Below are 14,631 nucleotides of genomic sequence, written 5' to 3'. Positions count from 1 at the left end.
ACCAACTTCTTCGTTTTTTTTTTAAATAGAACTAGAACGACCTAAATTTTGTAGTATAGTTTATTATCCAATACATTTTTAGATAATTATTACGTGAATAAGAAATGGGAATTATCCTTTTTTCAAGGATCTATGGATAAACGACTGGTTTTGATTTTTGGTTCATTGATCTGCATTTTTTTATAAGAACAAACGATATAAGACATATTGCTTTGATGGCCAAAATGTTAAGAACAAGTTAAGAACATTTTAAGGCTTTGCAGACTCTTAAATGGCCAATTTCAAAAAAATTGACAAAAATGGCTTCAAAAATTTTGGATGTTTTTATAAAAAAACGTGTATGGACCTTATCTAGACAGGTAACTTGTCATCTTTCTTTCTGGAATCTTTGAATCTCAGAATTTCTTACTTTCTACGGCTATTAAATATCTTATTTTTTAACGTGATTGCTTTTTCTTTATTCTAGTTCTAAAAAACAAATTCAAATAGTGAGTGAGCCAAGCTGACTAAGCTAAGCTAGCTATGAATTTATAGAAAACTTAAAAGTCGGTGCAAAAGGATTGAATCGATGGCTTTTATCCTCTTTCAAAAGAATAGAAGGGTAAAGAGTATAAGCAGCAGTACTGTGACAAAACTATTCCTTTCTTTGCAAGGAATTTATCTATCTCTCTTTTCTTTTCCTACATACAGTGAACTAGATTACAGATGTACTTGTATACATGTAATAGAGGAATTATCGATAATACGCATTATCATTAACTTTCAATAGAGCTGTAAGAAAATTCTCTCTCCCTTGATTCATCAATTTCTTACTATTAGATTTCAATCAACAAAATCTGCCCACTGTATCCAACTTTTTGAGCTTTTTTCTCAATTTTTAGGTAATATCAAAGGAACTTATAGGTCTTCAATATTTGAGGGTGAGTGAAGATTTATCAGAATGTCATAACTTTTCATGCTGGCTGAAAACACGAAAGATTTTCAGCTCATTGCACGATTTGTTTTGTTTTTCTCCGTCACGGTTGTTTAACCTTATCTAATGAAACAAAAGGAGTGCTGATTTTATTTTTGTCTTACTCTCAAATTTTAATCCTGTTTTTTTCTAATAGAAATTATCGAGATTTATTAAAATGCTTTTCTATGTCCTTAATAGGCTTGGCATTACATGGATGGTTTCTATCTACTGTCATTTTTGCTTTTAACTGACTTAAACCCTTATGTTGCCAACTGTTTTTAGCTTGCATATCTGGTAAGTACCTGTCCATTGATTATATATGATAAGAAAGACACTGCAACATCATTTAACTTTACTTTAACCATCTAAATAGTTTAGGCAATTTAAAAGTACTAAATCAAAGGTATTAACTTTTAGGCTGATCAGAATTTTTATAAATACCTTTAAAAGATATTCGTTTGTTGTTTCTTAAAGTCGACTCTTTGTTTGTTCAATTTTAGTCCATTTGCAATTTGGTTCTAAAAAGTTCCAAGGAAGTAATTTATCATATAGGTCAAAATTTATTTAACACGATCAAACAAAAAAATTCATTAAAGGGAATAGCGCTATACTTATAGTAGGGGTCGGAGTTGCTGGTAGTTCCATGGTATACTTTGAAATACATGCTGATGTCAGCCCGAAAGCTGATTGGCTTAACCGACAGTTATACGTGGTTTGAGAGTATAGCTAAAACTTTGTTATGTTTTCAACAGTAAACGAAAGTGAATGAAGACAAAATGTAAACAAAAAGATTGCAAAGAAGTTTTCGAATAAATTCACAATAGAATGTCTTCATTTAAAAATAGAAACACTCGATTTCATTCAAAAGAAAAAGACATTCTTTTTTTCTTTCAGTTTTATGTAAGTCTTTTTGTGTTGTTGTTGAACATTATAGTAAATTATATTCACTTTTTTGAATATCATATTTTTTGGAATAAAGTCACTTTTGGTTTTTGTTATGATCCAGCACTCCTAAATACTCCTCCGTATGGGTGTTTGTGCCAATGCTAGATCAGCATTTCATAAATATACCATGCGTCGTTCCCTTTAAGCAAATAAAAACCACTCTTTTATCTTTAATCTCCTGATGATGACATGATTGAATTTCTTATTTAGAATACCTCCAACATATCATAACAATGGGTCAATCTCAATACAATCTATTGTTAATGGAAATCAAAAGACATATCTGGGCAGTGTCATTTATTTAACTCATTTCTGGTCAGATTAGCAACTAGCTAGGAGGTACTCTGCAAACAGAAATCAATCAGTTACACAGGTTAGCTATATTTTATTTTTGATACACCAACATCTGTTTACTATTTCTGTTTACTGCTTTCTCATATATCTCTGAAAACTTGCTTATTCATTAAGATGTTGATTATGCTCAACTCCTGTGTTGTCTTCTCCTTGATCTTTTTAATAATTTTCTTTATTCTGATGCCACCTGTTTGTATTGCACAAATGTTTGTTTCTGGTACATCATGATTTTGAATTTAGTATTGGTGGTTTTATAATGAACTTGCATACATCTTTTCTGTGCCAGTTTTATTTTATTTTGAAAATTCAATCTCTTTCTAGAAAACATCTGTGCATTAGATCTTCTAAGTTTTTCTGGTATTTGGTGCAAACACAACCCTGAGCTTTTCACTGATAGCTCCTTAAATTTCTCCTTGATTAAAAGTTTCGAAGAGTCTGAACTTCATATAGGAACTAACCCTTTGTGAATTATCATAGCACAGGTGCCACCCCCCCCCCCCCCGGGTACTAGGGTTGATGAATGAGGGGTATGTGCAGACGGGACCTCCGAAAACTGACCCTTAGAGAGACTGATTTTTGCTGAAAAAGTGACCCTTAGATAGACTTTTTGAATTTTTTTTTCGATTTTTTCGAAAAAAGTCATACCCTTAGAGAGACAATATTACAATTTTTTCTCTGGAAATCAAAAAGTTTCCTAAAAATCCTGAATTTTCCGACCCTTAAAGAGAGTAATTTAAAACTTTCTGATTTTTCCGACCCTTAGAGAGACTTTGAAAGGTGAAAAAACCGACCCTTACCCTTACACATACCCATCATCCATTTTTGTCTAAGTGCCCCCCTTCCCCCCGGGTTTTACCCTCTTAGTACTTGCATGGGACTTTCAAATCTTTGATAAAATGAGATTTTTTTTACATTTCTTAGATTTCTTCCCTGACTTTCATGGAATAAAACTAGAGTTGTCTCTTTCTCTCTCTCTCTAATTCGATCTTCATGGGACGGAAAGATTTCTTCGAATAAGAGAAACATTTGAATATAGAGGGTGATTTAAAATGTTTTACTTCGAATTACAGAAAGATTCGAATGATAGAGGTTCGAATTAGAGAGAGTTGACTAGGCTGTATCACAAACTCCTTATTCTCTTATCATAGCATTCATCACAATGGCAAAAATCAGTGAAGACGAACTCGACGACATTAAGGAGAGATACGAACTCTTCGATAAGAAAGGAGATGGAAAGATCGATGCTGCACAAATTATTGATGTTCTTCGTGCTTGTGGACAAAACCCACTCAAACCCGATGTCGATAAGGTATAATTTCTTCATTTATCAAGTAGTATGCATTCATTGAGTATTATCCAATATATATTTCGTTTGTCTATAACGTTCTATTCAAGTTTCTCAAATCCTCTGTTTTATGATTTACATTTTACTAGTTGTAGTTGTCTAATAAGGACATCTTGAGGTTATTTTCATGTATACGTAAATGTTAATTTTTTCAATTTTTTATATTCCAGATCATCAAAGAATCTGAATTAGACGGCAAACGTGTTGAATTAGAAGTTTTCTGTGGTATTTACGAACAAATCTCGAAAGCACCTGGACAAGCTTGTTTTGAAGATATGGTTGAAGCTTTCAAAACATACGACAAAGAATCAAACGGTTCTATTTCATCGGCACAAATTCGTCAACTTCTGATCAACTTGGGAGATACGTTGACTGAACAAGAAGCTGATATCATCCTAGCGCCACATGAAGATGACCAGAGCAATATCAGTTATCAACAACTCATCAAATCTCTTGTTGGAGAAAAGAAATAAATAGATTTTTCTCTTTAGATTTATCTCCGCCAATAATCGCCCACTCTCAGATATCTACGCCCACTTGATTCCCTTTATAATTTTTGTTCACAATATTGTATAAAATTATGACCTCTTTTGTACCATATTATTTATTTCAGAGTTTTTTGTTCTTTTATTTTTCACTTTTTTTAAAAATGGGAAAATATGACAATTGACTGACTTTACGACAATTTAATGACGACTGTTTTTTAACAGCAGCTCTTTTCCCTTGAATGGACCAACTTCAGCACCAGGACTCCCTTATCTACTTAATAATATTCTGCTAGAAAAGGTCCTGGGTACTAAATTGGCTTATTGAAGGTTAAGAGCATACATGACTGTGGACTGGTTTTGATTTTTTTTGGTGCTGGATTTTTTGTTTGTTTATATTTTTAGTTAAGAAGCAAAAGATTCCCCATGAGTCTGTTTGAAGTTTTTCTACTCCTTGTAATTGGTGGGAAATAACAACAAACTAAATGACTTTCTGGGATCTGTTGTGAGAAGCTTTTGTACACGTTTTCGAATAACGTCAAAAGCAAATTTTAGAACATTTTTTTGTTGATTATAGGAATTATTTTTCATTCCATTTTTATAATTCCTATAATTTTTTTTGCAAACTTTTCAGAAATTGTAAATTGTTAAATTCAAGTTTTACGGAAATAATTGATAATACAAATAAAAGGGACCAAATAAAAAAATTGAGAACTTTTTGCATACCATATTTATTTTCTAATTAAGTTTGACTTAAGTCTAAGAAGTTAGACACAGAAAATCAATACTCGTAAGCTTCTCGATACTCACGTACGTGGCCTTCCTGTATCCCAGCACGCTATTTCTTTTTACCACTCTGTTAGTCTACACTTAATACCACTTTTGCGTCTACGATGAAAAATTCGCCGACGCCGTGTGGGTTGAATTCATTTGTCGTTTTTTTTGTACACCGTGTTATGACGCCGTTGGAGTTCCAAATTCGCAGGATTTAACGGGTGCATCTCACCTCAAAAGTTAACCAGTAAGTGTTTTATTTATTCGAAGCGGTCCTGGTCTCTTCTGTTCTATCTAGCCAACGGCTACTACAAATTTTCTGTAATGAATGGTAAACTTTCTTTGATAAAATCTATCTGTTCTTTTCTTGTCAGATTCCTGAATAAATGTATCTGTTCTTATTCGTGTGTATAAACATTGAATTTTAGGGAGTGGTCAGAAAGTATCTACTAGGGTGGGGTGGAGGACTTTTTCAAAAATTCGCAGCCCTCACTCCTCAAAAAAAAATTCAAGCCCTTCCTCTAACCAGTCAATGTATTTTTGGAACTCCCTCCCCTCGAACACCCCCTAAAAGACATAAAAAAATTGAGAACCCGCCTAAGGATGGGGAAAAGTCCCCCCTACGGCCCTAGTAGATACTTTCTGACCACTCTCTCTAAGTCCCGACTTTGCGCCGCATTTAATTTAGAATGACGGATACAGTATTGCACTGGAACACTCAGTTGAAAAATAGTTGAATTTCAACTATTTTCGAATGAGCGTGAAAGTGGTTGGAAAAATCAGTGAAAGATCTTTTAGCCATACTTTAAAAAACCCTTCAAAATATCAACAAACACAGGGTATAATTTTGGGAGTTTATGTGTTGGATAAAGATAATGTGTTTCTTCTATTGGAATGGAAGGTATGTCCCACGTCAATGCGCCCATCAGCATAATAGCATCAGTGGGCTATGTGACCCTGGTTTTCGAGGGTGCCCATCATCCATTTTTGCCTAAGTACCCCCCCCCCCCGGGATATTGCAGGAGCTTCGAAAGTTAAAAGTGACGTTAATCAAAAAATCGAATGTTTAGAGCCCAAAAACCCTAGGCTGCACGCATCCCCTCTGATATGATTTGATATAGGGGATGCGTATCGTCTAAAATATTTCTGTCCCGACTTACCCCCGTCTTTTCTTTTTTCTTTTTTGATTATGCGTCATAGCAATACAATGACTTCTTTTTTTCTTTGTTCGATGAATGAAAATTTATAATTATGAAAACAACAGCACGATGACTTCATTTTTTTCTTTCTTTGATTAGATGTGACGAAATTATGTAAATTTATGCAAATTTTGGTTACCCCAAATTTGAGGTAACTCTCGGACGAGAATTTCATACACGATACGCATCCCCTATAACAAAATAAATTCTGGGGATGCGCGCAGCCTACAAAAACCCGGGCTCCTAGCGTTTGTGTGAAAGTCACGTGGGTCACCACGCGTTTAGGATGGGAAATAAACCAGCTGCGCTGGAAGGTCAGCCTAAATTGCTTAATATGATTAGAAAGATATGTTGTTAAAAATTGATATGATTTACTAAAACGAGAGTGAAAAAATCATCAAATTTACGTTTGTATACAATATGGATTATCGAAAATATGCCATGTTACAATCAACAATCTCTATGACAGAATAATTATTCATCTCTTAATTAGGATAGATATTTAGATAATAAAAATTAGATATACAGATGAACAGCAACAAAAGGCTACATCAACAACAGATTCATGAAAATAAAATTCCTTGCAAGGAAGTTAAAAGCAAGGCATACTGTACTTATCAAAAATCACAAAATTTTGTACACTTTTCAATTTTTACTAAGCTTAGACTTATAATTATATTCAAGCTCAAGCTGGACAAAAAATCAAAAAAGTTTCAAAAACAAAGATGCTATAAATCAGTAAAAGTTAAAATGGTGTCATTCTTATTCATCTTAACTGCAGAGAAATAGTTTGTCTTAAAACTACATGTTTTTTATAATAAGCAATGAAAAATTCAAAATAAAGTTTACACCGATCTAAAATTTATTCAAATTTAAAGTTTTATGTTTAGCATACCCGGTGTCGTCCCAGAAAGACTGTAATTATTGTACTGTATTTTCCCTAATCTGAGCCTAAATATGCTTAAAAGTGCAATTTATTTATCTATTAAAAATATTTAATCCATTTATATACATTTATTATTTATCATTATTAGTCCAAATGTATAAGTGTCCGCCATCAAATCGCAGTGAAAAACTTAAGTCTAGAAAAAATCATTTTTACGTCAATAATTTGATCAAGAACTTCAGTCTTTCTCAAATTCACATAGGAGCGGTACTTTAATATACTTGATCAATTTCCATTTACACTTTATCATAATTATCTCCAAGTCAGTCCAAAAAAACAAATGTATATAACTGCCAGTGAAAAACGCAAGTCTAAAAAAAATCATTTTTGCGTCAATAATTTGATGAAGAACTTCGTTCTTTCTCAAATTTACATAGCTGTACTTTAATATACTTGATCAATTTCCATTTACGCTTTATCATAATTATCTCCAAGTCGGTCCAAAAAAACAAACGTAACTGCCAGTGTGAAAAACGCAAGTCTAGAAAAAAAATCATTTTTGCATCAATAATTTGATGAAGAACTTCGTTCTTTCTCAAATTTACATAGGAGCTGTACTTTAATATACTTGATCAATTTCCATTTACGCTTTATCATAATTATCTCCAAGTCGGTCCAAAAAAACAAACGTAACTGCAGTGAAAAACGCAAGTCTAGAAAAAAATCATTTTTGCATCAATAATTTGATGAAGAACTTCGTTCTTTCTCAAATTCACATAGGAGCTGTACTTTAATATACTTGATCAATTTCCATTTACGCTTTATCATAATTATCTCCAAGTCGGTCCAAAAAAACAAACGTAACTGCCAGTGAAAAACGCGAGTCTAGAAAAAAATCATTTTTGCGTCAATAATTTGATGAAGAACTTCGGTCTTTCTCAAATTCACATAGGAGCGGTACTTTAATACAAAATAAATAAATGAGGTCTAGCATGTAAAAAAATAACTCACAATACAGTAAAAAACTTGAGCAAATAAGTTAAAATCTTCATACTTTAAAGAAAAAAACATCCTTATAATCTAACTCCAGTGTTGCATCTTCCTTAGTTATAAGTTTAAAAGCCATTTCAACAAGATGTAATGATTGTATAAATAAAAGCTGGCAAGAGATAAACACCGAACGAACGAAAAAGACTTATTGCTTGAGCCGCCATCTTGAAACACCACATTATGATCTGTAAAAACAACGCACGCTAAAAGTACGCAAAAAGTTAACCCGATCGGAAGAAAGTTTAGAAATCAAAGTCAAATCGGGAAAATCGGAATTGAAGCTGATTATCCAAATCCCACCATGATGATGGCGACTCGGCTGGAAAAAAAACGCGGAACCGATTTGAAGGGTCACCGGGGCTGACCAATAAGTTGTTTAATTTCCCATACCCTATCCAGGAGTCTCGTGCCTAGCCCTTCGGGCTTGGAAGTCAAAGTAATCTAATACGTCATATTTCACACACATTCGGTAGTAAATGAATAAAACGCCCTGTGTCCACCTCCACCCATATCCGCCTTTTCACTTTTTGGCTCTGTCTACACTTTCTCAAAGCTGTTGCACCACAAAATTTCACTCTTAATAAAACCCTGACCGAAGAACTGTTGTACTTTTATCGACTTTTTATCGAAAATTACTGATACTGGCGGACCACGATATCAAGTCTGTAAATTACATGCGTTTATTGCAACATTGAAAATGGAAAACCAGGACACATGTAAGAACGGAAAGGAAAGATCTAGTTTCAATCACCAATTCCGCCCTTCTCCTCTTATTCTCTATTTCCCATCTCTATCTCTGTCTTTTCTGATTTCTGGACTTGGTTTTTTCTGAATTTTACTATTTGAAGCTATTTTGCTAATTCTGAAACTATACTCCCACACCTCGGTTCGAACCACCAAATGCAAGCAACCTTGATTTCCAATCCCAACGCCTTACCACTTGCGCCATCGTCGCACAGCAAAACCACGCAATTCATAACATTTTATACCGAACTGGCAAAAGACGGGGGTATTGTTATTATAATATGGGTAAAAGTACCCCTTTTTTAACCTGACTGAAATTCGAGCCGTTACTAGCAACCCTGCGGGGCCCAAGGCGCCGAGTATGCACCCGGCACAGTGACAAGCCGTTACTAGCAACCCTGACCCTAACCCCTAACTGATAATAATCGAATCCTGACCCCCGGAAAATTACCACGGACTAGAAAGAACGAAAAAAATTGAAGGGGCGGAATTGCTGATTGAAACTAGTTTTCACCTGTAGAACGAAACGAAGTCAGAAGAAAAGATCAAATAATTGTTGTTTTTGAGTGGTTATTTCTTTGAGTGGGAAGTTATCATTCTTCTAAGTTTAATGATTCATCTACATAGTACAAGAGTACCTTTTCATGTTTTGAGGTTTTATAAGTGCAGAAGTATGAGATAGCTAAATTACCGTGAAGTTGGGTAATTTGCAAAAGCAGCCGCCGGCAGATTTTTTTGAAATATCTGTTTTTTTTTCCAGGAGAGTAAATTTTATGGATAAATCTAGGAGAGACTTTCCTGAAAACACCTAGGTAAAATCCAGGGGTCCCCTTAAAGACATCTGTTCTTAAAATCCAGGAGCACATTTTAAGGAAAAACACATTTTAAGGAAAAACACAATTTTCCGGCGGACAATCTATTCAAAAGATCCAGAATCTAAATTGTGAAAAACACAACCAGGTGCCAGATTTTTTTTTGATCCGGGGATCCCTAGTGCGTGAACTCGACGCCTTATACCACTGGGCCAACTTCTGTCCGTGCGATAAAGAAATTTTAGCGATCTCATACCTTCGCTTAGTAGGAGGGCAGGGTGGACAGGCCAAAATTTTCCCCTCAATTTTTAGAAACCAAACTAATTTTATTTGAAAGTCCTTACCTTTGTGAGAAAAATGAGGGTTCATTTATTAGAATTGGTTAAGTATTCCCAAAATTATTCCATTTTCAAAACACAAAAAAATCACCTTTTCAAAGAATCACCTCCTTACTTACACGACGCCAGCAAGAAATAATTTTCGGAAGCACCAAAAGCGCGCCAAAAATGGCGGATGAAATCTAGTCTTCCGTGTGGCGGGGTGTGGGGAGTTTTGCTGGTGCGATCTGAAAATCGGCCCGATGACTGTTAAACTTTAGCTTATCGCTAATGAGCTGGAAATGATACCTTGAGTGGTCCTAAATCTGACGGCCCTGCCTAAATCCGACCCCCCAAATAACTGCTATGAAAAAAATTCTATGTTTACAAACATTCCCTCTCCAAGTTAGTTGAACAATAAACGATTGCAAGAACTCTCGAAACAAAACATCTAAGAAGATTAGTATAATGTCAAAATGTCAATTAATGTGATAAAAAAAGTGTGAGTTTTGTAAACATAATCTGTTGCTCGTGTTTAAAAAGTTAACAATTTTGTAACAAAAAATTATGTTTTGTATTAATAAGAAGCAATTATTGTTATTTGGTTCAATTAGTTCAGTGTATCAAATCTCTCAGTTTAGTTGACACTTTGGTATCTTCATTGAGTCACGGCGAGAGAGATTTGTTTTTATTTTAGTTTGTATCTTTGAAAGACCCCATCGGATTTAGGCAGGGCTGTCGGATTTAGGACCACTCACGGTAGCTAAAAACAAATTTCACCACTAGAAAGCTGAAATCCTCAGCTTTCAGATGGTGTACTGTATGGTGCTTAAATGAAAAAATCCGCAATCTTGTTAAAAAATCGCAATTTCTTCTTATTTTTCGAAATTCCAGACGGCCTGTAGATTGTACTGTATGGTGCTTAAATGAAAAAATCCGCAATCTTGTTAAAAAATCGCAATTTCTTCTTATTTTTCTAAATTCCAGACGGCCTGTAGATTTTCAAATAAAGCACTTTGTGATAGATTGTTCTAGTTCTATTGAATTATCACATAATACATTACGTACATTTTCGTGATTTTAAACATAAAGGATAAAATAAAATAAAAAGTTAAAAACATTAGCGCAAGATGTTCTAAGACGCTGGTAAATGGAAAGCACAAAAGTAGGTGTAGACTCAAATATCAAAGTGTAAGATTGAGCTGGGACGAGGCGATTACATGCTAAGCTTAGTAGAAAATTTTAGGAATTATAGGAAAAATATTTTAATTTGGAAATTAAAAACTATTAAAATAAATATTTTCATATCATTTCATAAGATTGTAGCCTAATTTTACCCTGGGTTTACTAAAAAAACCGCGATTGAAAAGATGAACCAGCTCAATAGCGACAGTCATTTGTTTCAATGTGGGTCGAGAATTTTCCGGTGCCGTGGTCAGCGCTAAATCGTGTTTTCACCTTGACGTCGAAAAACATGAATATCTTTGGAAAGAAAATAGATACCTGGATGCAGTTTTTTTTACTTGTTTCCCTGATAATTCCTGATTGATTTAAAAAAAAGAATGAACAGATTTGGATGATTTAAAGGTAAGTATAATGCATTGAAGTTCATTTTTGTAAATTCTTCCTCGTTTCGCGCAAAAAATCCCGACGAGTGCGCAGCCTATTGCTAGCTTGACTTGGCCCAGCGCTCAATAGGGACCCCTCAGAGTATTTTTTAGACTTGGCTGAAGGTATACATCAGCACCAAGTGGTTCACGAGTTGTAGAAACGTCCCACTGCTTTCCATCCCACCAGGGACTCCAAGCTGGTCTGATACAATGAGTTCTGACCCCCTGCTCTTCTAGAGCCTTGTCATGAACTTTTCAGGACTTCGGACCACTTTTTTTGGAATCTACACCCAAAAAAACATAAAATATCCAAACCTGGTCAAAAATTGGGACTTTGACCCGAACCGTGGATGTGGAGCATGCATGGAGCCATGGATTGCTTTTTCGGGGACTTTTTCTGGCTATTTATACCTTGCTCAAGGCAGACTAAGCAGTCAGGCAAAGTTCCCCGGTGGGACCAATTGAGGCCTCTACAGCCCTCCATACAGCCAGGCCTCGTTTTCATGTAATTCTATTTCTAGTTCTATCTTAGTTACATAGGGCAGGGAAACACTCAAACATAAAATCCCAAACAACAACCCAGGAAAGGTGTATTAGAATGATTTTACAAGCAAGTGCATTCCTTTATATACGAAAAAACAGTTTTGACAATGACAATGACAATGATGTAGCCGATTGCTGATTATAGGTGATTATGGAAAAAAATATAAAATATAAAATCTGTGCGGAATAAAAAAAATCATATTCCGCGGAATACAAAAAAAAAACACTAATGCAAGTATTACGTTACCCGATGCGACTTCATGGTAGATGATGGATTATTAAACATACAAGGAGTAGTTTTCAAAGTTTTTCTGTCTCAGCAAGGCAGTATAGACCTAACTCTTGATACAAAAACTACGTGAAATGCATATTTGGACTTTGTACCCTATGCTGCACACAAGCACTTAAGCCAAAGTCCCGCAAAGGCTGAAAGGCGGGACAAAAATCAGTTTTTTGAAGTTTGCCAAAAAACGGCACATAGAAGATCTTTCAAATTCAGTACCGTAAGTTGGTCTAATATCGACATCCCATCCCTTTTTTGCAAAAGTTATAGGAATGAAAATAAAGGGATAATGATAATTGAATAATATACACTGATGATCCGCGGCACTATCGTAAAGCTAGAGTAGAATCGCTTCGCGTACTCTTCACTTGAAGTTGAGAAGTTGATTGACGGATTAAATTTTTCACCCGCGCGGGTGTTCTGCAAGCGTTCTGCAAGCGTTCTCGGCTCATTTCTCGGAACGTGTTAAAAATGGTAGACTCAGCTGTGACAGATCATTTCGATGAAAATTGTTGGAATGTTTACAAGACTTTTAACGGAAAATTCTTTGTTTTATTGTCAATGATGAGAGTACCGTTATTAATTTTGTTAGATCTGATATATTGATGTTTGTAAGTGCACTTTATAGTTTTGATTCCCATCAAAGAATCATTTTCTGGTTTTCATGTTATAAGATGCTATTTTAGAGCTTTAGAGCTAGCCTGCAAGGTGCTTTTCCGTCTCCAAATTCAACAAAATTCAGCAAAACATGGAAAATCTGGCCAGATTTGTTGTTTAAAGTCCATTTCTGTCTGTGATAAAGACTTCGCTTTGACCACTTCACGAGAACTCCGAGGGTGGGGGTATGAGGCAGATGGAGGGTACATACCTATCAGCTCGCAACCCTAGCCTAAAACCCCCTCCTCCCGGGAAAGAATGTGGTGCTTACTTGCCAGCTTGATGGTAAAATCTGTGTGTTTTGTTTTTGATACAAATAAGCTCTCACATTCTTTTTATGCTCCCTGCCATCTGACAACTAGGCTAGGCTAGAATTAACTCTTTTCTCTTTTTTATTCCAACAATAAAATGCTTACATAGTTGACACATAAAACGTACATTGACAGAAGTATTCCCCATGCAATTTTTATATCAAAATATCTGCAATAAAAACTCTTCTTCTCAGTTGCTTCCGTAATTTGCTCCATCGGAGTGTCTTTTCAACCAATGACATTAGGAACATTTGGGGAGTTCCTGTACGCAGCCTCAATCAAAAAAATTGTAACCCTACTCATAAAAAAATACGTTTGCATCTTTTTTTTACTGTTTTTTTGCCTACCTTAAGGGAAGAAATTTCCGCGAGAAGTAATTTTCGCGGAATTTAATTTCGCGAATCAGAGTTTCAAAATGGCAAATTTCGCGGAATTTAATTTTGCGAATGAGCCGATTTCAAAAGTTTCACGGAATTTAATTTCGCGATTGAGAAAAAGTTATCAACTTAGATTAACTTTTAAGCATCACGGAGTTGTTTATATTTGTTTATATTTGATAAAAAATACACGTTATAATGCTTAAAAATCAATTGTGTCCATCTTTTTTGGTAACACCTGGTCAAAAACAACAAAATAAAAGAAGAAGAAAAAAAATTGAATTTCGCGGAATTTAATTTCGCAATTTAAAATTTTGGTGTGTTTCGCGGAACTTAATTTCGCGAATTTCTCCCCAATTCGCGAAATTAAATTCCGCGAAAATTTCTTCCGCGAAAATTTCTTCCCTAAAGGTAGGTAGATGATATAGCAAACATAGTAAGTATAAGCAGACTGTGCCTTTAATTGGCAGGCAAATTTCCAGGCCTTTTCTGCTACCGGATAACAATATGATGATATAGCAAACCATGGTTCCGAATGGGGTTCTAGGTCCCCCCAACAAATTTAGGTCCCCCCTAAGTTTTATGTCCCCCCACTTTTCAGTAAGGTTAAGGTCCCGGTTGAAATGTAAAGGTTTCAGGTCCCTGCAAAAAGTACTTTCAAGGTTGTGGTGTGTGTACCCCCTCTCGCACAGATAAAAATATAACAGTAGAATATTTAAAAACGGAAGATTAAAATCAACAAAAAAAATATTTTGTACAATTTCCTAATTAGTCCCCAGAACTTTATTGCAGCCCTTCAGCTCCCCCCACTTTTTTAGGTCCCCCCTTTTTGTTTAAAAAAAAACTTTTAGGCCGATTTTAGATTTACACCCCCCCCCCAACTTTTTGGGGGGGCCGAGCCATGCAAACATAGCAAGTATAAGCAGACTGTGCCTTTAATTGGCAGGCAAATTTCCAGGCCTTTTCTGCTACCGGATAATGGTG

General features: G+C 35.1%; 1 protein-coding gene across 1 annotated transcript; it reads left to right on the top strand.

Annotated features, from left to right (window-relative positions):
* Positions 1-2,166: 2,166 nt before the first annotated feature.
* Positions 2,167-4,284, top strand: LOC136823546 (myosin light chain 6B-like). Its single transcript, XM_067079737.1, has 3 exons — positions 2,167-2,273; positions 3,403-3,563; positions 3,770-4,284. The coding sequence occupies exons 2-3, from the start codon at positions 3,414-3,416 to the stop codon at positions 4,070-4,072; spliced, it is 453 nt and encodes a 150-aa protein (XP_066935838.1). The 5' UTR covers positions 2,167-2,273; positions 3,403-3,413; the 3' UTR covers positions 4,073-4,284.
* The last annotated feature ends 10,347 nt before the right edge of the window (positions 4,285-14,631 follow it).

This window comes from Clytia hemisphaerica, unplaced genomic scaffold (genome assembly GCF_902728285.1).
Source record: "Clytia hemisphaerica strain Z4C2 unplaced genomic scaffold, Clytia hemisphaerica genome assembly, whole genome shotgun sequence".
NCBI classification, from domain to species: Eukaryota; Metazoa; Cnidaria; class Hydrozoa; order Leptothecata; family Clytiidae; genus Clytia; species Clytia hemisphaerica.
This window is presented reverse-complemented; position numbering and strand designations above follow the sequence as displayed.

Bases quoted from the DNA above. Each gene is read 5' to 3' on its own strand.
- LOC136823546 (XM_067079737.1), top strand. From the start codon at position 3,414: ATGGCAAAAATCAGTGAAGACGAACTCGACGACATTAAGGAGAGATAC. The intron at 3,564-3,769 runs GTATAATTTCTT...TTTATATTCCAG, and splicing joins TCAAACCCGATGTCGATAAG to ATCATCAAAGAATCTGAATT.